This window comes from Polypterus senegalus, chromosome 17, assembly GCF_016835505.1.
Source record: "Polypterus senegalus isolate Bchr_013 chromosome 17, ASM1683550v1, whole genome shotgun sequence".
Lineage (NCBI taxonomy): Eukaryota > Metazoa > Chordata > Cladistia > Polypteriformes > Polypteridae > Polypterus > Polypterus senegalus.
Window position 1 is genome coordinate 92,328,558 of NC_053170.1, and position 21,132 is coordinate 92,349,689.

The following is a 21,132-nucleotide window of genomic DNA, read 5'->3' on the forward strand; positions in this document are numbered from 1 at the left end:
CGAAATTTTTAAAACCGTTTCTTAGCGAGCACCTATGGGCCAAGGGTAACCTACATCCCAAATTTCAAGTCCCAAGTCCTCATGGTTCAGTAGATGTTGTGATGAGTGAGTAAGTGGGATTGGGCTTTTGTATATGTGTAGATATGGATTGTACCATTTATCTGTGTGCTGATTGGTGTTCACTGATTTGTTTCTCAACTGTGTTTTGTAAATGAGTCCAACATTCTTCAGTCTGCGTGGAGACCCTCCATCGGGTCTAATGTCACAATAAAAGATGTCAGTTTTCTAGTCATTGCCATGGTGATATCAGCTGTTATTTATTTTGAAGGAGACGGTAGACTTAGCAGTAGCATCACGTTTACCGAGTATGGTGAGATTTGTACATGCATGTGTGCACAACATGCAGCATGTAGTAGTAGTAGTGGCATTAATAGTATTATGGTCACCTGTAGAAAGTTCAGTCAAGCCAAATCATGGAGAAACGGGTTGTTTTTTAAGCCCCCCTGAGTGTCCATTTGGTGACCTGAATGTTAGAACGTCTCTACCCAGAACGTTCAAACCCTAACCCCTTGTCATCTTCTTACTGGCAGGATGTTACTTTGGGGAAGGCGAGCAAAGTCACGGAAGGAATAAAACATTTAGCAGCGAGGACATGCACAGGGGGACAAGTGAAAGACCACCGTGCTCATCACCTGGATCTGCAGGGTAAGTGAGCCCTGGCACACTCGTGGGCAGAGCGTCTGATGCCTGCTGCCTGCCTGAATGTCATGGTCTATGTGGAGCTCCTCCCCCAGAGACCCCAAGCCCCAAATGCATTGTTGCGGGGTCAAACTTTCTTGTGATTTTTGATGACAGCAGTGCCCCCCTCTTGCTGTGTCCCCTAAGTGCCATCATCCCAGTCCTCTAGACCCCTGTAAACACTTGCACAGACACACCACCAGGGTCTCGGTCCTGAGTTACTGCATATGTGCTAGGGGTGGGCACTATGGCCTAAAGTCCACATCACAGTACAACTGAAAACCGGTAGAGGCCAGTATAGTTCATTTGCATAGACTTATCAGACCGAAACTTATCAATTTAACAAATAACAAATGTATTACTAATTAACATAATGACTAATGCAATTAACATAGACACGCCTCTTCATCAGCAAACATCTACCTCTCTTGAGCCAACCAACCAATGAAAATCCAGCTTCACTTCCCCTTCCCCTCACACTTATCCACTTGCTGCCACTGCTGCTGCCAGCTGCAGACCTCCACTCTCTGTGCTCAGTTGGCGAGCCAATCAGATTGTACCCGCCCCATGACGTTTAGCAGCCTTTGCGTCATTTGTGTCTTTCCCGACACGCCCGTTTTCCTGGCACATCGTTATTGTAAAACCTCCTTCCATTTTGGGTAAGGTTACGGTTGGGGTGTAGTCATCTTACTCAGGAGCAGACGTGTCATGGAGTTCTGTGGGCCACAGCCAGACTCTTCTTGGAGTTTTCTGTGTACCAATCATGTGACATAAACACGCAATCTGATTGGCTGTTCAGCAAAGCTCACCATGATCACATTTTTCCCCACCCTGCTGTCTGCACTGTCGTCACTCCATGCAATTTGCCTGCTGGTACACACTATTCTGTTTGGCATTGGCATTGCTTGGCTCCATCCTCATCCTCACATTATCCCAGCCATTCCATCTTTGTTGAAGGAAATCCTTAAGGCTGATTTAGATGGTAGGTGAAATCATCTGGTTGTGAAAACCAATTTATCTTATTTTTGATAAACCACCTCATTTCTTCTTTGCTCTCTTTAGATTCTGGTACTGGGGGCAATTTGGAGTTTACAACGATGGAGGGGAGTCTGTGGAGCTGGGAGAGAGCGACAAGGAAACAGAAGAAATTCTGATCCGCCTACAGAGAGCATCATGGATAAACAGCAGGTGAGCGGTGGTGATGAAGGCCAACCACAGCTAGTGATGAGCCAAACGACTCGTGGGAAGTTGAATTTGCAGGCAAAGACCTGGAGCGTACATTCCTTGGGCTCTTTCCGTTATGACATCTTACCCAGTTTTGTATTTAATCCATTCGTTACTTAAATTAAGCTTCAACTGTGAGGCCAGGGGTTTTGATGGCTTCCCTCCCCTTTTGGATGTAGAATCGTGACAGTGCTATCTGGATGATCTCCAGCCCAGGCTCACCAGTGACACCTTTGGTTCTCTAGGAAGGTTTCAAGTTGTCCCCAAGCCCTCGGCCCCTCTAGTGACACCTGTAAAGCATCACTCTCTCCAATAGTCGCAAAGCCAGAGGAAAACTTTAGGCTGTAAAGGCAAACTCCATCCATAAATGATATTTTTTATATGCTACTGACCCCTCATGATGGCTGAGAAAAATGTGTAACCTTGTCTTCATGCAGAGTTTCCGCTGCCCACAAGGTGCTATTCTTGCCACTCAGGGTTGGGAGATTAGGCGATCATAGCCAGAGGGTACATAGCTGGCCGTTCCACCTGTACCTCAGTGGTCCCGCTCTTCATTTGGAACTATATGCTGCCCTCTATTGGCGGGGATCCATTTTTTTACCATATTAGCAGAAATTAGCAGCCTGGAGGGAAGAAAACCAATCCTAGAAAAGCATGGAGAGGGGATATGGATCAGCTAAGAAAGAAAGTGAAAGTGGGAGTCAAAAATCAAAAGGTCAACATGATGAGAGACAGGAAGGGTAAAACGTGGGGCGCAAGTGGAAAGTGCAGAATGCCAGCTTAGCTATCAGTGACTGACAGGTGCACTGGGAGCCAGGATGTTATGCAACGCTGATCCCCAGCAACATGAAATGCTGAAAGCCGACATGAGAAAAGTCCACAGCGTGGAAAACGCTGGCCAGGATGGCTATGGTCTGATGGCCTAATCCGAAGCGACTAATGAATTTCATGTGCGCAAGGAAATTGCTTCTACCGTGGATTCGGAAAGTCTGCCGACCCTTCCCTTTGTTCACAGTTTGTGATGTTGGCAGCCTTGGGCTCAGATTGTTGGAATTCATTTTTTTTCCCCTCATTGTTGTGGTGTGAAATTTTGTATATAAGTTGCTAAAAATTTTGTATGTTTTTAATTGTAACGTAGACAAAGCAATGTAATATTAGTATTATAACACTGATAAGAATAGCAATGGTGTGATGCTTAAGCCTAAAACCAGTTTGGCAAGTGACTGATTCTCTGCAGGACCCTCTAGAACAAACCCTCACATGAAAGCCAGATTACCTAGCTGGCAAACATCAGCTCAACAAATGGTTTTGGGGGCAGGTGTGAAGGGTACTGTGTGCCCCCATTGGTCAGAAGTACTGCTGTTTTGGGATTGGTTTGAATCAGAGGCCATTCTGTAGCACGACACCCTATTGGTGTAAGAATTTGGACAAAGAATGTATACAGTTGGTTGCTTTACCCCTGCCACCCTCCCTCGCTCTCTCACACCATCATGATGAAGCAGCAGCTCATCACACACCACGAACTGACCACACTGAGAAGCACAACTTGGCAGCCATATTGAGACAACCTGTCCTGAAGAAAGCCATAAAATGAAATCTTAACTTGGGACACTTTCAATAACTAACAAGTGTGTGTGTGCCGCCTGAAACCCCACAGCAGCATTCATCAGGTTGTGTGGTTGCCAGTGTTGTAGCTGTTGGGTGCATAAGGCAGGATCAAACGCGTGCCATAAGAAATCTCGCAGACCTAAAGTTTGTTTTTCAAAGATTTTGTGAAAATTCAAAGCAAACAGTCCACACAAGAATAAAGAAAAAAGGTCGTTACACACTGTATTATCGTAGTATTTCCCTCTACTTACCCTTTACCTGTTTTCTCAAGGGTAAATGTTCTCGTCAAGTTCGTTATCGGGTTGGTCTACTGTTGCACTTTAAGATGAACACACACACACACAGACCCTAACCACAGCAGTGCCCTATGAATGACACACACACACTGATTCACCCTTAGCACTTTAAATCACACAACAGCCTGTCACTCAGCACTTCAAGAGACTTACTTATTATCGACACGAACAACATACGATGTTTTAGTGATATCTCAGACCTAAATATTACTTTTGCTCTACAAGAATACATTTAAACATACAAAGACTCAGCACTCTTGACTATAGGCCATTTATCAGCCAAGAATACCTACTGTCCCTAACTATTGAATGGCGCCCTCACTCTCAGCCTTATAAACCTCGCAGCACAGAAATAATGGCAAACATCCGGCTACACCAGGTGCTCAGAGAAATCTAACTTATTACTTCAATCACTCTAGACATTAAGACAAAGCATAGAAAGTTAAAAGCAGTATGGTATTTATCACAAGAATAATAATAGTACCACTGGAACAAAGAATAATAGAAAATAGGTACTGATAGGAAAGTCTGAATATATACAGTATAGTCTTTGGGAAAAGCTTAAGAAAAAAGGTAGAGATGACAAGGATGAATGTCCCAGGGAGGCGTTTGATTTAGCAATCGATGTTCATGATGCCTTTCTGATGACCAGTGCCCTCTTCGTCAGTTCCTCTTCTTCGTCTGTACTTTCTTCTTCTCCTTTGTCTCTTTGCTTCTGATGTTGCTTTCAAAATGAGGCATATTTATTATGAGGTTTCATGCCATGGTTTCACAACACACGAATGTTCCATGCACCTGATTGGCTGGCTGTCAATATGATGGATGAATTTTGCTCCCCAGGTAATAAAGTTCTTTGATATTGCCTCAGTTTTTCCTTTCCCAGGCCATAAACCCAACTGATGTCCCAGATGTCCATCCGTAAAGTAATCAATAGCCTGAGGTATCAGCTAAGGCTTCCTTTCCCATTTTGTAAACCAAATTAGCACTAAGCTATGAACAACTGTTATAAAAGTGAGGTATAAGGAAGAGGATATGTCTTTTTTATTATAATGCCTCCAACATCTGAATTCATCTTGTTGGGACTGAGCAAAATATAATACAGAAAAAGATGTAGATTTTATACACCATAACACGCACGTAGAGTAAACGGCCAAACAAAATTGGAAAAAAATGTTCTCTTCTCTGAACTTGTAAAACTTCAGTCGTTTCGATGCTTAACTTTCATGCTATTGGACACGTTAGAACCGAGTGCCCTCCATGGCTTACACACAGCAAGGCAGGTCACTAACTGAGACTAATCTGTATTCAGAGGGGCAAGAAGTAGTTAGGATACGCCAATTCAATTCAGCTTGTGGGGTTATAAGAACCTGCCGTAGACTGGGCACTAGCATGGAGTGTAAAGGCCAGCCCTGACAGACAGGTATAGGACACAAGTTCAAAGCACACACGGCTTTTATTTCTGTTTCTTTTCCCTTGTGGAGAAACGTCTTCCCAGTCCCAGACACAAGCACAATAATCACACACTTCTTTTCCTTTTCCTTCTTGTTTTTCTCCTCCAATCCTCTCAGCAAGCTTTGTCTTCCTCCTCCCGACTCTGACTGTGTCAGAATAATGACCAAAAGACATCATGAAGGTTTGGGGCAGCCACCCGTATAATATTCCCTGGCTGCAAAATGGGTTTAAATAATTGTGATATGTTCACAAGTCAGAGTCCAAACCAGAAATGAAGTCTTTGAGTTAAGATGGCAGCTTTAAAGTCATACGTCTATGGGATTTGAGGAATTCTGACAAAGGCTACTCATTAATAATACAAAAGGGGAAGGTATCATCTATACTCATCTAGCAACACTCAGAACCCCGGAATGACAACACAAGAACAGGATTTTAGACCTTTTTGCAAATTTATGAAACGTTTTAGAATAACTACTGACACAAGTGTTCAGAACTTAAACTCCATACTTCGTTGAACCCCCTTTGGCAGCAATGCCAGCCTGGTGTCTTCTTGGTTCGGATGCCACAAGCTTCACACACACCTGGATCTGGGGATTTTCTGTCGTTCTTCTCAGCAGATCCTCTCAGGTTGGTCGGAGATCGTCGGTGGACGGCTACTGTCAGGGCTCCCCAGGGATGTGGGCGCTGGCAGGACCACTCGGGGACAGTCACAGAGTTGTCCCTAAGCCCCTCCTGTGTCTGTATGTGCATTGCACAATAACGTTTCTGAATCTGCTGCCTGTCCTGAGACTCTGAGATGCCTTCTTTGGGGCCAAGGGTGCCCCATCTTCGCTTTGACAAGTGGAGGTCTCTCTCTTGGTTGCTGCCTGCTGCTCTTGTCTTGAAGAAGTGTGTCACTGTGAAATATTCTTCTTGTTAAGTGCGGTTCCCTTTCATTTTATTTTCAGTGTCACTTGGTCTTCAACAGAATAGCTTTAGGTGTGGTGGAGATTCACCCTGACTTGTGTCCACTTTCAATGCAGGACCAAAGTGCTCTTCGTGGAGTTCACACAATACCATCAGGACACTGGCCAGCTTGTGACTGTGACCATGACGTTGGAGTGGCCTGAGTTCGGCCCACCGGCCTCTTCAGACAGCATCCAGCTCCTGCACGTTTACCAGTCTGGGTCTGTGCTGGACCTCCTCTACGCTTCTATGGTACGTAGGATGGCATTCAAAGAAAACAACTCAGGAGATTAAATGAAGGCATTATATGCTGTAAAATGGGAAAGTCAATTATCCATAACTGTTTGTCATTTTTGCCCGTTAATGATATGTCATTTTCTAACCCGCTGTCACACACATGCGCCTTGGGGACCACTTAAATTTAGGCTCTGAGGATGGTAATTCCCTGCTGATCCACAGGGTGGTGCTCTTTCTTCCTCCTCCTACAGACCAGATGATTGACAGCCTCACCAGCTCTGACGCCACTACTGGTGTCCATCCACCTGGACCCGCCTCTTCCTGCCTGGCCTGCATAATCATGGCGACAACTCATCATGTGAGTCTTCGCAATCCTGCCGACTACACCACTGTGAAAGAGGACAAAGATCAGATAAAGAGTTGGGGCGCCCCGACGTCTTCGCTTATTGTAAAGACAAAATGAAATCCTGCTTCTCAGCAAAAGAGAACACCTCTGAAGACGCAAGTCTGAAATTAGACTCTCCAAGACGACGACACAAATACAGGCCAGGCAGGAAGAGACGGTCGGTTCCAGGTGAACAGTCATTGGAAGTAACGTCAGAGGCTTTGCAAACCAAACAGCCTGGTGGCGTTAGATGTGTAGTTTCAGGCGGCACATAAACTTGTAGTTCCACTCGATTCTCTCTCTGGTCAGCTCATCTCTGGCCGGCCCTCCTCTTATCAAAGTGTTATTCTCCGTTACAGTTTATCATGTATTTTGCAAGAGAGCACAGTCTGGCGGGGCCGCCATCCTAACGCAGAGATGACGCTACTCGCGATTTGATTCTAGTTTTCAGCGACAACGTTGATTTCACTTCAAGTGGAGATATCCTCCTCCACCATCACGTGGCTCATTTCAATGCCAAACCCCTTTCCAGATCTCCTGTCTTCTACTTCCAGGTGATGCTTTTGGTCTTCGGTGTGTGCTTCCTGACATCTGAACTTTGGGCTGTCTACCGCGAAAGAGGATGGTACTTCCAACAGGGCAGGCGGTATCTGCAGGTCGTCATCATCCTGCTGTCCCTTGGCATCGCTGGCTTCTACTTTGCCTACATTTCCTTCCTCAAGTCTCAGCTACAGTGTCACAGGAGCAGGCCGAATGGCTTTACCGACTTCCGCAGGGTGGCCCAGCTCTTTGACGTCGCCTCCAGTCTCTCCGCCATCCTGCTAACCATTCTAACCCTAAAGGTATGGACAAGTATAATCCATCCATCCATCATCCAACCTGCTATATCCTAACTACAGGGTCACAGGGGTCCGCTGGAGCCAATCCCAGCCAACACAGTTCGCAAGGCAGGAAACAAATCCCCGGGCAGGGCGCCAGCCCACCACAGGGCACACACACCCACACACCAAGCACACACTAGGGACAATTTAGAATTGTCAATACACCTAACCTGCACGTCTTTGGACCGTGGGAGGAAACCGGAGCACACGGAGGAAACCCACGCAGACACGGGGAGAACATGCAAACTCCATGCCGGGAGGACTGGGGAAGCGAACCTGGGTCCCCTAACTGTGAGGCAGCAGCGCTACCCCCTGTGCCACTGTGCCACCCGACAAGTATAATGATTCGTGAAATTTGAAGGATGTTGTGAAGTGAGAAGATGGGTTGTCTGTGACTATTTGCTGTTTCTGCCTGTTAACAATCATTCGAGCAAATTGTTTTTGTGTAGGTGGCTGGCAAATAAATGGACACCCTGAGGGTTTGGGCAACTTTCTGGCATTAAAATAGGGAGTGAAGCTGTTATCTGTTGGTCTCAGGGTAGCTGATTATCGTGGGTCATCGGACTGTCCTCATTCAGTCTGGCTAGCCATTTAAAACAGCAGCAGGTGGGTGTGTCTGAGGCGGAGCTTAATGATCCTTCTCCTCAGGGGGGAGTGGCTTCCTCTTTATTGGGAAGAGGGTAGACTGACCAATTAGACTTCAAGTGGAAGCTCCGCCCCTTTCTGCATTCCAGCAATACCTCATAAGAAGTCACGGGTACATTGTTCACACTGGCTAATGGACACTCGTTTAAAATGAAACGAGAAAACAAAGACGTGTTGGGAAGATACGGTCAATTCTCATTATCTGTGGGGGTTACGTTTGTGAAAATTAATGAGGATAAGAAAACTGCGAAGACTGAAGAATTGATCCTATAGAAAATAATGAGGTGAGGTTCTGGCAAGACACCAGCACGGGGGGTCAGCGGGGGGACACCACAGGGCTTTCTTTACAGCATCATAGGCCCCTGGACAAAGCAGATAACAAAACAGAAGCATCATGGGCCCCTATGCTCCTGGGACCCCCAGCCAGTACCCACACATTAAGAAACCCCTGTTCTGTTCTCTCTCACCCCTCAAGGTTTGGTAATGATCCTACCACAGGATCACCTGTGGACCCTTAGTTACGATTTCTACTTCATCGATAGTCAAGTTCTATCGTCTCCTAGGTGGTCCTGTAGAAGCCGTGAGCGGCCCCAGCAGAGGCAGATCCGAGGACCTCACTAAACCATCCAATTGATAATAGTGACGGCTGGCAGGGACTTAATCAGTGTAAGGTTATGACTTGTGGGGAATAAATGCAAGCCCCAGTCCCCATCACGAATAGCATTCGATGGCTTACCCACACCTCTCGGCGCTGGGTGGGCACTTGGTGATCTATTCGGTGAAGCATACATGCAGCCCCGGAGATTTGAGGGTCTCACAGACATGGTATTCGTAAAATAGCTGCCACGGGTGTCATGAAGCATGGGTGTCACGAACGGACAAGTGAGTCTGCAGAAATGGAATCATGGGTAGCGATGATTTTTCTTATATTTTTGACCATTGGTATGAAGATACTTCTCATAGTAGATAAATCACAAGGTACCTTCTCACCATGTTTGTGACCGAGACCCTGCTCTATCTCTCTGTTTTGCTGCAGATTGCTCGCCAGCTGAGGTTTGTGAGGAAGTGGTCAGTGTTCGGGAAGGCTGTCCAACAGGCCTGGTGGGAGCTCTTCATGGCGAGTGTCCAGCTGCTCTTTCTTCTTGGAGTCTTTGCGCAGAGCGGCTATCTGGTAGGAGCCAAGCTGATGACACGAGTCTGCTTTGGTCTGTTTGAATTGCCTCATTCCAGGGACCAGGAAAAGTGTTAGCCAGACTCCAAAAATGCTCAACACACACCAAGCAAAAAAAAAAAAAACAGAATCTATTGCTGGGATATATGAAGTGGACGATGGGGACGTTCGCACCTCGTTTACCTTTTTTGTGTGACGCTTATACACTCATGTGCAGAAGGGACACAGTGACGTAGTTTCTGTTTCAACAAGGTGTGGCCAGGAACACATCATGGAAACGTAAGAGTGAAAGGCCTGAAGTTCACATTCCCACCCCTCAAATGTCACTTTTGAGCCTTGGTCGTCTTCACACTGCAGCTCAGATTTTTTCAACTTGTAATTGTCACAGATCCACTCTTTTTGGAGGCAAACAAACATGAAGTCAGACCTTTCCAGATCAGATCTAACAACCTTAATAAACGGTTTGTGTTTCCATCCGGTTGCTATGTCTCTGTCATTCCAACAGATGGCGAATCACAACAATTGCAACATTAGAACAATCCAGACAAGAACTGGCCATTCAGCTCAACAAAAGTCTCCAGTCCAACCCACTTAATTTTTCTAAAATAACATCAAGTCGTGTTTTGAAGGTCTCTAAAGCCCTACCATCTACCACACTCCTCGGTCACTTACTCCATGTGTCTGTAGTTCTCTGTGTAAAGAAAAACTTCCTAAACTTTGTGTGAAATTTACCCTTAACAAGTCTACAGCTGTGGCCCCAAGTTCTTGATGAACTCATTTTAAAATCACCGTCTCAATCCACTGGACTAATTCCCTTCGTAATTTTAAACACTTCAAGCATGACTCCTCTTAATCTCCTTTTGCTTAAAGCATCTGTAGCAATAAAATGCACCGCATATGTCATTCCAACAGGTGGTGCGTCACAAACATTTGTAGTAAAGAAACACATTGCATTCGCCATTCCAACAGGTATTTGTATCAATTTGCATTACAAAATAAATTCCAATAGATGGTGCACTGAAACTGTGAACGCTGACGTCTACATGATTACTTAGATTTCTGCACATCTAGTATATACAGTATGTGAAACGCTAAAGTCTGTCTGCCTGTAACACAATTACTCGTAAATTACTGGGGCTAAAACCTTAATCTTGGTCTTAGTCAAAAGCTTCCAACTGTCCTGGCGAAAAATTAATCATCAGAAGGCTTTTTACCTAAAGATAAAGGCTATTAGGACTAGACAGACAGAGTTTTAAAGCTTTATTGCAATAAAACAATGCAAAAAACAACAAGGACTCAACCCAATGCGGCCAAATTGAGCTGAGCCCTGAACATTGCAGCAATCGAAGTTTTTATAACAATTTCTTATCATTTTGACCTCGTTCAATTAGCTCATTCTGCACCTGGCTATACTGACTATTGTTCACTCCAGTTTCCGTTTTGCTTATTCTTGATTGGTTCTTCAACTGGGTAGATGTTCTTTATTCCATATTTGGTCTTTCATGGTGTCACTTCCTTCTCTAGCCTTTCATGCTATTCTATAACGGTGGCCTAAAGCTAAGCTTTAATTAAAAGAAATATGGTATATGCTTTCATTTAATCATTGCTTGGCATGCTTGATTTGCCTTTATTTCTATGCTAAAGTTAATTTCTAATATATTCGTCTATATTTTTGCTAATGCCTAAATATACTAGTGTTTCTCTTCATGCATTACATCCGTGTGACCTCACTTACAGGAAAAGCCTTTTGTTTCCTTTCTGCTGATTCCCCAATCCAGCTGGTTTCGTTACGTGCCTTCCAGAGCCTTCTCTGTGGTATCGTTCTTTTAGCTTCCTAGCCTTGGACGCAGGTGTTCTCAACCTCTTATCCTGTTCTAGCTGGTTTCTGTACGTCATTTTTTTGTTTTTTTTCCTGTCCGTTCTCACACTAGTAATTTCTGTTGTAAGCTTAAAAATAATGCAACATAACTGATTTTTTAGTTAACTATTTGCTTGACCTATCTCATTTGCTTAACATTCTAATTTATGCTTAATCTAGTGTTTTAGAAGCTTTTAATTACTTTTTATGGCTCTTTATATTAATTTGCTATTCACTATGCTAATATAAAAATTTGTCCTTCTACTTTACAACTTGCTATGTTTCGGAAGTTTGTTCAGGTAGTAGGAACCTCAGCGAAGTGACCTGTGGTCATGGGTTTATTACAGCAAAGTTCTCACAAAACCAAGTGACATGGTAGAAGAAAAAAAAAAAAAGAAACAGGACATCTACTGAGCATCAAGCAAATCGCAGAGGCTACTTATTTGACAAGGACACCATACTAGAAAGAAGAAGAAGAAGAGCAGCCCCATCTGCTGAGCTTCTAGTGCAGGATACGGAATGCCAGAACAACAAAAAGGGAGACATTGCTTATTGTTACTTACAGTATAACCAGCCTTTTGTTGGGTCACTGTAGGCATACGTTTAATATGTCTCTGTGCAAATCTATTTTATAAATCTAAATAAAAAAGCTGACACACATAGCCAAATTAAGCACAGGAGCTCACACAGAACTGCCAGGCAATCAGTATGACAAAAGATGGATTGGGCCAAATAGATAGCGTGCAGTCAGACCGTGAGATGTTTCTATCTGTTAAGTAAGCATGGAATTGTATCCTTGTTTAAGCATCGTTGCCTTGTTTGGAATTGCATGTTCGCCTAAGGGTGGCCCTGCATATGGAGAAAATGGTATAAAGCCTTGGCGCACCTTTGAAGCCAATGAACAGATGGATGACGACGCAATTTGTTCCTGAAAATGCCTTCCACTGCACCGACAACACCGACAGACCCCATGCCTGGGACCCCCACTCCCGGACCGGGTCTTGTCACCAGCTTTGTTTGTCTTTTAATCATCTGCAGTGTAAGCCGACATGAAGTTATTTCTGCTATGTGACTTCTTACCGCTAGAGAGGGCTATCATCTTTCATGGTATATCTATATAGATTTGGGTCAAGTAACACGCCGCAATTACAAAAGAACTCATTCCCACGGAGCGAGCGCCCCCTGCTGGACACAGTCACACAACCCTCTCCAATAGAAAGACTTGGCACTGAGCCACATTGGCAAGCGAGACGTAATCCTGAATATGGAGCAGTGGAACAGCCGACAAACATGGTGGCTCTTAGGCGTGCAAGACCAAGTCCAAGAATCGAGGAAGAAGAGAGAAATGCACGGCGACCTTCGAGAAGATCTTCAATTAGTAGAAAGCCTTGCCTTTACATCCTTCCAGCGATGACCACTAAGACCACTACTTAGCAAAGTTACATCGGTGATGTGATCAGCGTCTCACTGGATTTTTTACAAATGGAAAACAAAGAACGCGCGGCCAAAACAGAGAAGTTCCACTTGCTGTAGATGAGGCACCAGAAGTGAACTGGAAAAAATGTAAAAAGTATCCACAGCTCCTTATCTTTCACTTGGTTTTTATTTGCCTTTTATTTTAGGTCCATCGGGTTCTGCGGGTTACCCTTGTGTGTTACTAAGTCTGAAGTGAGACCCAAGTCTGAATGCTTGAATCGGATTTGCCACTAAATGCGCCCTTCCCGACTCATTTGATTTCATGGTTTCTGCACCCGTCGTCATATCTCTCCCCCTTTGTTACAGATGTAGTACTCCGTACTTCCACTTGGGGGCAGCACATACACAATTGCATATTGTGGGCTCAGCGTGGAGCGGATGGCTAAGAATCGACAGGTTAACCGATCTCTGTGTATCTTCTCTTTTAGCTCTTCTCCACCACACTGGAAGAATTTCAGACATTCAGCCACACGTACCTGTGGCTTGTGTCCATGTTACGAGGAAGAGCTCAACTGGGCACAATGATTCACAAGCACCCGCTGTTTGGACCGTCGTACATCTTGAGCTATGTGGTCTGCATCATTTGGGTGTTCGGCCGACTCTTTGGGGCCGTCGTGATCTGCTGTTACAAGATGGTGCAGACGGAGCAGTACAGGCCTGCCTTGGAGCCCCAGGACTATGAGATGGTCGAGTTCTTCATCAAGAGGTTCAAACTCTGGATGGGAATTAGCAAGACCAAAGAGGTACCGTACTCTAGTTCTAATTGAACTGTTTAACACTAGATTTCAGCTAGCTAGATGTGACACGTGTATTGAATTTAGCAATCTGAGAGCGCTTCTCCCTTGGCGCTCCAATCACACAAATGAACCACTAAGCATGACTTAGACTCACTTAGGTCCACCAGCGGCCTACAGCGCTTTGAGCAGCACCTGCTCTCCAGTCGTCTCTGTCGTCTGCAATGATTTTGGCCTCTTCAAGACTGACACATTCAGTAAGATCTTCTTGAAGGGTTCGACACCAAAACTCTTCTGTTTTCTACCTGGTGGTATCCATTACATAGCAATGCTGGCATGTCAGTCTTCTGGCAACCGTAATACATGGCCTACAAGCCGCATTCGACAATTTGTCACGCTTAAAGCAGCAATCCTGCGTCGTCTTTGTACTTCCTCACGATAGGTGATACCCAGAATTCGCAGTAGCCATTTGTGAGGGAAGACATTTAGCTTCCTGGTGATTAGATTTCTAACTTTCTATGTTTCAGTCGTACTTTAGTGTTCAACGTGATGGCCCTTGATTTCCAAATTGTGCTCATCCTTTGGAAAGCTCCTACCGCCTTCCCAATTCTGTGACCAACATCCACTAAGCATGAGGAGCTTGAAAAGTAGAATTTACCTCCCGGGCCGCAATTAAAAAAATGCTGGTACTTTTTTCGGTACCCAAATACCACACCTGTCTGTGTCACCATTTGTAGACATTTATAACTGACTGTCCTTGAGCGGCCCAGCCAAAGCCCAGATCATGCGTGGAGAGACCTGAAGCTGGCACTTGACACTTCCCAACCAATCTAATGGAACTTGAGAGGACCTGCCAGGAAGAAGGGGATAAACTGCTGTCACAAAATCCAACAAAGAGTCCAAAAAGGTTTGGGGCAGCCACCCTGGCTGCAAAATCGGAAGAAATGCTGATACAGATGTGTACAGATCAGAGTCCAAAACAGAATTGACTGGACAGAGAAGAAATGGTATCTCTAAAGGCCAATACGGGAAGTGACTCGGGACCAGAAGTGATGTCATCAAAGGGGCTGGAACCAGAAGGGGCTTCGTCTATAGGCTCAGGACCAGAAGTGACGTCATCAAAGGGGTTGGCGCGAGAAGGGGCTTTGTCCATAGGCTCAGGGCCTATGAAGTGATGTCATCAAAGGGGCTGGAACCAAAAGGGCTTCATCCATGGGCTCGGGACCAGAAATGACATCATCAAAGGGGCTGGAACCAGAAGGGGCTTCATCCATAGGCTCAGGACCAGAAGTGACATCATCAAAGGGGCTGGAACCAGAAGGGGCTTCGTCCATAGGCTCGGGACCAGAAGTGACTTCATCAAAGGGCCCCCGAACAGGAAGTGATGTCGCTAGGGCCGGAACTGGAAGTGGTGTCATCAGGGCCAGGCGGAATTTGCCGTCTGCAGTAAAGTAAGAAAAAGAGTCAGCGCACTCCGCCACCCCCTGGTCTAGCATGGAATTAGTCTCGCTCAGGCCTTTTAGCTGCCTCTCATGCGCACGTGTGTGCCACTGCCCATATCTAGCCATACAATGCTTGTAGAGACTTACCAAGAAGACACAAAGCTGTAATTGCTGTCTTCTATAAAGTACAGAATTTGAAGTATCTGGGTCGAGAAGGGCCTTGGTCAGTGAGGTGACCAAAAACCCAATGGTCCCAATAGCAGAGCTTCAGAGGTCCTCCGCTAATATGGGAGAACCTGTCAGAAGGATGAGCGTCTCAACAGCCCTCCATCATTCAAGATGGAAGCCACTCTTGAGTAAAAGGCATATGACAGGCTCCTTGGAGTTCTAAAGCTGGCATTGAAAGGACTCTGAGGGAATAAGGAGACAGACTTTCTGGTCTAATGAGAGAAAATCAAAGTCTCTGGGTAGAACTCCAAGCACCATGTCTGGTGTAGACCGGGCACTGCTCATCACCTGCCTAGTACCATCTCTGAAGCACGGTGCTAGGGAGACCTGAAGGCGGCACTTGACACTTCCCATCCAATCTAATGGAGCTTGAGAGGACCTGTCAGGAAGAATGGGATAAACTGCCCATATCCAGGGGTTTCAAAGTTTGAAGAGACTCACCAAGAAGACTCAAAGCTGTAATGGCTATCTTCTACAAAGTGCAGAATTTGTAGAGTTGGCTATCCAGCCAAATTAAGTAACTGGGTGCGAAGGGCCTTGGTCAGGGAGGTGATCAGGAACTCAATGCAAAGCCTGTAGAGACTTACAGACAGTGGCGTGCAGAGGCTAGAAGATGCCCGGGCCAAACTCCTTGATTGTGTCCCCCCTAAGGTGAGGTGCTGTCAAAGTGAATGGTAAAGAAGGCATATTAAATAAGAAATAAACACTTTATTCAAATTAAATATTCATTTAAGTTGGCTTCCCCAAATGAGGTCTTCTCTCCGAAAACAATTGTACTGCTTAATTTTTTACATCATCTGTGAGGAATTCTTTTTTTCAATGCCAGGTGAGTCAGACGCTCTTGTGACGTGAAAGATCTCAGATGAGTTTTTATTCATTTCAATTTTGAAAATGATCTTTCACAACCTGCGATTGAAAATGCAATGGTAAGCAGTAATCTGTATGCAGAGCCAACTGTGGGAAAGACATCCCTTCCGAACTGTGCTAACTGCTGGAGAGCATCCTTACAACAACAACAACAACATTTATTTCTATAGCACATTTTCATACAAACAGTAGCTCAAAGTGCTTTACATATTAAAGAATAGAAAAATGAAAGACATAATTATAAGACAAAATAAATCAACATTAATTAACATCGAATAAGAGTAAGATTCAATGGCCAGGGGGGACAGAAAAAACATAAAAACTCCAGACGGCTGGAGAAAAAATAAAATCTCCTTCTACATCCTTAGGATCAGGGGGTACTGTACCACCCCCCCATCCCCGGCCCCAGTTCGAAGGAGCATCACCAAGTCAATAAAGGTGAAATTCCATTACAACAAATATCTTTACAACAAAATTTTCATTACAACGAAGTCTTTTACGGTCTTGACAGTTTCCCCATATGACACGAGTCTATAAAAATTCTCGTTACTATGAAGTACATTCAGAAGATACTTTCATTACAACAAAGTGCCCTTGGAATGCCCGAATGAATCATCCACCGAGCAGTTAGTTCTGTGGTCGCAGCTCAGTTGTGCACAACGATGCCCGAACACAAAACACTGTCAATTTTTCCTCGTACTGTTGTTTACTGTGTTTGTTTTCTGTGATACCTTTTCACTTATTTCTCATCAACATTTGGAAAACATCCCTTGGAATTTAACTTATGGTCTCCCTCCTATAGAAATGGCAGACATGAAAAAACGACAACAGTTCAGATTAGAGAAAGAAACAATTTTGACATTATTGCGGCTCTCGGTTCCAGCAAAAAGAAAAAAAAACGCTGCCGGAAAATTCAGAATTTCGTCATCGATGTTGTCCACTTTCTTGAAAGTTCAAGTAAAAACAGCAGAAAAATATTCGGGTCGCAAACCCTGGGCATCGACGGAGACTTGTGCGAACTGCTGCATTTGACGATGTTGTGGTATAGTGGGTCCACAGCTCATGTCAAAGGCCATTTTTTGAAAAATAAATAATCGCCGCACTCGCAGCTTAGCGAGGGCACGTGTTAGTGTGGCGGAAGTGGGTCCCGGGGGAATTCATGATGTGGGCGAATCTCACTTAAGTGCAAAGGTGAGGAGTCGTCCATAACCATAATTGTTCCCGGGAACAGCTGATTTCCACAGCTGCCACGTCCCCGTTATAAATAGAAGCCTGAGGTGGCCAGACAGATAGATAGATAGATAGATAAAAGGCACTATAGGATAGATAGATAGATAGATAGATAGATAGATAGATAGATAGATAGATAGATAGATAGATAGATAGATAGATAGATAGATAGATAGATAGATAGATAGATACTTTATTAATCCCAATGGGAAATTCCCATACTCCAGCAGCAGCATACTGATAAAAAACAATACTAAATTAAAGAGTGATAACAATGCAGGTAAAACAGACAATAACTTTGTATAATGTTAACGTTTACCCCCCTGGGTGGAATTGAAGAGTCTCATAGTGTGGGGTCTCCTCAGTCTGTCAGTGGAGCAGGATGGTGACAGCAGTCTGTCGCTGAAGCTGCTCCTCTGTCTGGAGATGATTCTGTTCAGTGGATGCAGTCGATTCTCCATGATTGACAGGAGTCTGCTCAGCTTCCGTCGCTCTGCCACGGATGTCAAACTGTCCAGCTTTACTCCTACAATAGAGCCTGCCTTCCTCACCAGTTTGTCCAGGCGTGAGGCGTCCCTCTTCTTTATGCTGCCTCCCCAGCACACCACCGCAGATAACGTTCGGGTTGAGTTCCATCCACCCAATTACACAGCCGTGCTTCAGCCATTGGATTTGGGCATCATTCGCACCCTGAAAGTGTATTGTCGAAAAAGGAAATGCTGAGAAAAATTCTCATCAGCATAACCTATAGACAGCAGGAGACGAAAATGAACGTGAAATGATTACAAACGCCTGGAACGCAAGTTAAAGAAAACACGATAGCGACAAATACAGAATCTCATTACTATGAAATTTTCATTACAACAAAATATTTTTTTAGGTGCCTGGCACTTCGCTGTAACAAATTTGAGCTGTACTCTCATCATATAATAGAATTGCCATCACATCATTATTATAGTAATCGGCAAAGGCTGAACATTCCTTTTTTTTAATCTCTCTCGCTCCTTCTTGTTTGCCTTCAATTGTGACCAAATGCAAATCCAAGAAAAATGAAAGGTCTTGAAGTCAAACGCAGACTCCATATGTCTCCAACTTACCTTACTGGACTAGCTAGGAAAAGAACACAAGATATAAAATAAGTGAGGTGAACTGAGTACGGGATTGAAGGAGGGAGACGGAGAGGGGGCGGAGCATCTCTCGCGTTCTGGAGCCCTTTTCAAGGTCCTTTGACCCAGGGGTTCAGTTTCATAATGTTTTCGAGGTGAAGGCCTCTTTTCACACCCAGAGCCTGGTCAGTCCTATTGCTTTACTGAGAATGAGCTATAATAATGTATATGTGTTCATATTAAAATTATTTTCGAAACAGGGCTCTCTTAGAGAGCAACACTCTTTGGATTGGGGGCCCCCCCAGATATGGATGCCCGGGGCCATTGCCCCCTCTCATCCCTCAATCACCAACCATGCCCCCCTGACTTAAGGGTCTGAATACTTACAGGAATGAGAGGTTTCAGTTTTTTGATTTTTTAATCAGTTTGCAAACCTCTCTGAAAACACGTTGTCCATTTATGGGTCACTGATGGGCACAAATGGCAAAATGTATTCATTTACAATAAAGAGTGCGTAAAGTAAAGTGAAGGGGTCTCAATCCGTTCTGAGTCTACCATGTTCGCTCTGCTGACTCTAATGTGTCCGTCTTTCGTGTCTTTTCAGTTTCGCCACAAAGTGAAGTTTGAAGGAATCGAGTCTCTCCCATCAAGGTCATCCCAGACTTCCAAAACATCTCCAACTCTGACCGACACCTCAGAGGAGCCCCGCACAGGTTCAGCCATTTCTTCGGGTTCAGAGGATTCAATCCTCCTGGAGAGCAGCCAGTCAGCGGCGTATGATGTGCAGGTCTACCTGGAGCGTCTCCTCCCTACCGTCAACAGCCTGCTGACGCAGTTTGACCGTGTCAATAAGGTTACCGACGACCTCCTAGAGATCGAGAGCGATCTGCAGAGGGTTCAGCGTATGGCCACAGAAAAAAGAAGGAAGAGACGGGGCCGGCAACGGACGAGGAATGAGGAAAGGCCACCTTCCGTCTCCATTCCCTCACCATCACCTTCCCCGGCAACATTTTCAAGCAGAGCTCCCTTTCAGTTTCCCCGTAGCCATACCACATTTCCCGAGTCCCCTCTTCTCCGTCCTCTCCCTCTTCAACAGCAAACGGGTAGCTCTTCGGGAATCGAGAACTGCAGGGATGCTCTCGTGCCACCGTCACCGTCGTCGGCAGCAGCAGAGAGCAGACTAGGCCGAGCTCCACGCAGAAGAGCCTGGTATTCTGGACCTCCACTCTCAGCGGATTTTAGCCAGAGGACTCTTCCGACTGTCGTGAACAAGGATGGGGACCGGCCAAAGAGTGAAGAAGGCAAGGGGAGACGCAACGTGGACTGCGCACCAGTGAAGCGGAGAGCCTGGCATAACGAAGGCTCTTAAAAGCTCTTAAAAGAGCTTTAATCTTTGCACGCGGAGATCCGTCGGCCTACCAAAAGCAAAATGAAGTCCATCAACCTATGACAGAGGCCAAAGCGCAGAGTTTCGATTATGGCCAACTGTAGCCGATTCATAGGAGTAAACAGAACTGAAAAGTGCGGCACCTACTGTAAACCACTTGTCGGAATTTGATTTTTTTTTTGTCTCCTCTTTGTGTTAAACTTGCATGGATGTAAACAAATGTTCCTGATAGCGATTAATATGGAAGCTGAACGATTTAGGAATCTGTGGCTGACAACTGACGTCAAGGCATCGTTTTTGGTCCACAAATCAGACCCGTCACTCATGACCGGCGTTTCGAAGGTCTGCTAGTGATGATGGAGGAAGTGGAATGTCAAACTGAAGTACATCTGACATGCGTCAAGCATACGGTGACCAGTAGGGGGCATTGCAGCACCCCGATAAGCCTCAGACACAACCACCACCACACAAATCCTGGTACAATCAAAGGTTTATTGTTACAAATCCCTTGCAGAAAAGGCTTCTTTAATAAACACCTTGCAATTCTTCTCCTTCTCGTCTCTTCTCCTCTCTCCTCCCAGGTGAACTTTGTCCTTCGTCCACCCAATTCCAACTCGCTTCTTGTATGTTGGACCTGGGGGTATTTCCAGTGCTGGGATTTGACCTGATGGATGCACTTCTGGGTCAAACAGATGTCCAACAAAGCAGGGATGATGGATCCCTGCAGTACCCTCCTGGTGGCACCAACGGAACCCAACAAGGCTGTCCTAAGGGACTACGACACACGGGTAACATCGCTCAAGGAGGCTGCCACCTAGCAGGTTGGAGGAGCACGTGGTCCGGCCAGGTTGTCTCCCCACTGGCCTCCCATCCGGGCCAGGAATCGCCCAGTCCATCCTACTTATGATACAAAACCATGAAGTGCAACAAAAGAGGTCAACGTAATCAAGCAAACATCAGCCTGGGGGGCAAGGTGACAAAATTAAAGGTCTCAAAACAAAACAGAATAGACTTGCAACACCAAACAGCTCCTAAAGTTAGACCAGTGGTCTCCAACTCCGGTCCTGGAGGGCCGCAGTGGCTGCAGGTTTTCGTTCTAACCCTTTTCTTAATAGGCGCCCAGTTTTTGTTGCTAATTAACTCCTTTTCTATTCTGCCTTGGGAAAGGCAGTTCAAAGAGAGAACACATTCCAGGTAGGCTGGGCATGCAGTGGGTGTCATA

The 21,132-nt window shown here is 45.3% G+C and overlaps 1 protein-coding gene across 5 annotated transcripts in view; it reads left to right on the forward strand.

Moving 5' to 3' along the window:
* The window catches only part of pkd1b (polycystic kidney disease 1b), a 126,218-nt gene extending 105,760 nt beyond the window's left edge, over positions 1-20,458 (forward strand). For all 5 annotated transcript variants that reach the window (XM_039739716.1, XM_039739717.1, XM_039739718.1 and 2 more), the window contains 7 exons: positions 591-705; positions 1,801-1,926; positions 6,341-6,515; positions 7,440-7,727; positions 9,448-9,582; positions 13,345-13,659; positions 19,128-20,458. In XM_039739716.1, the coding sequence (XP_039595650.1) occupies positions 591-705; positions 1,801-1,926; positions 6,341-6,515; positions 7,440-7,727; positions 9,448-9,582; positions 13,345-13,659; positions 19,128-19,892 (1,919 nt within the window). In that variant the 3' untranslated portion in view covers positions 19,893-20,458. The remainder of the gene's footprint in view (positions 1-590; positions 706-1,800; positions 1,927-6,340; positions 6,516-7,439; positions 7,728-9,447; positions 9,583-13,344; positions 13,660-19,127) is intronic.
* The last annotated feature ends 674 nt before the right edge of the window (positions 20,459-21,132 follow it).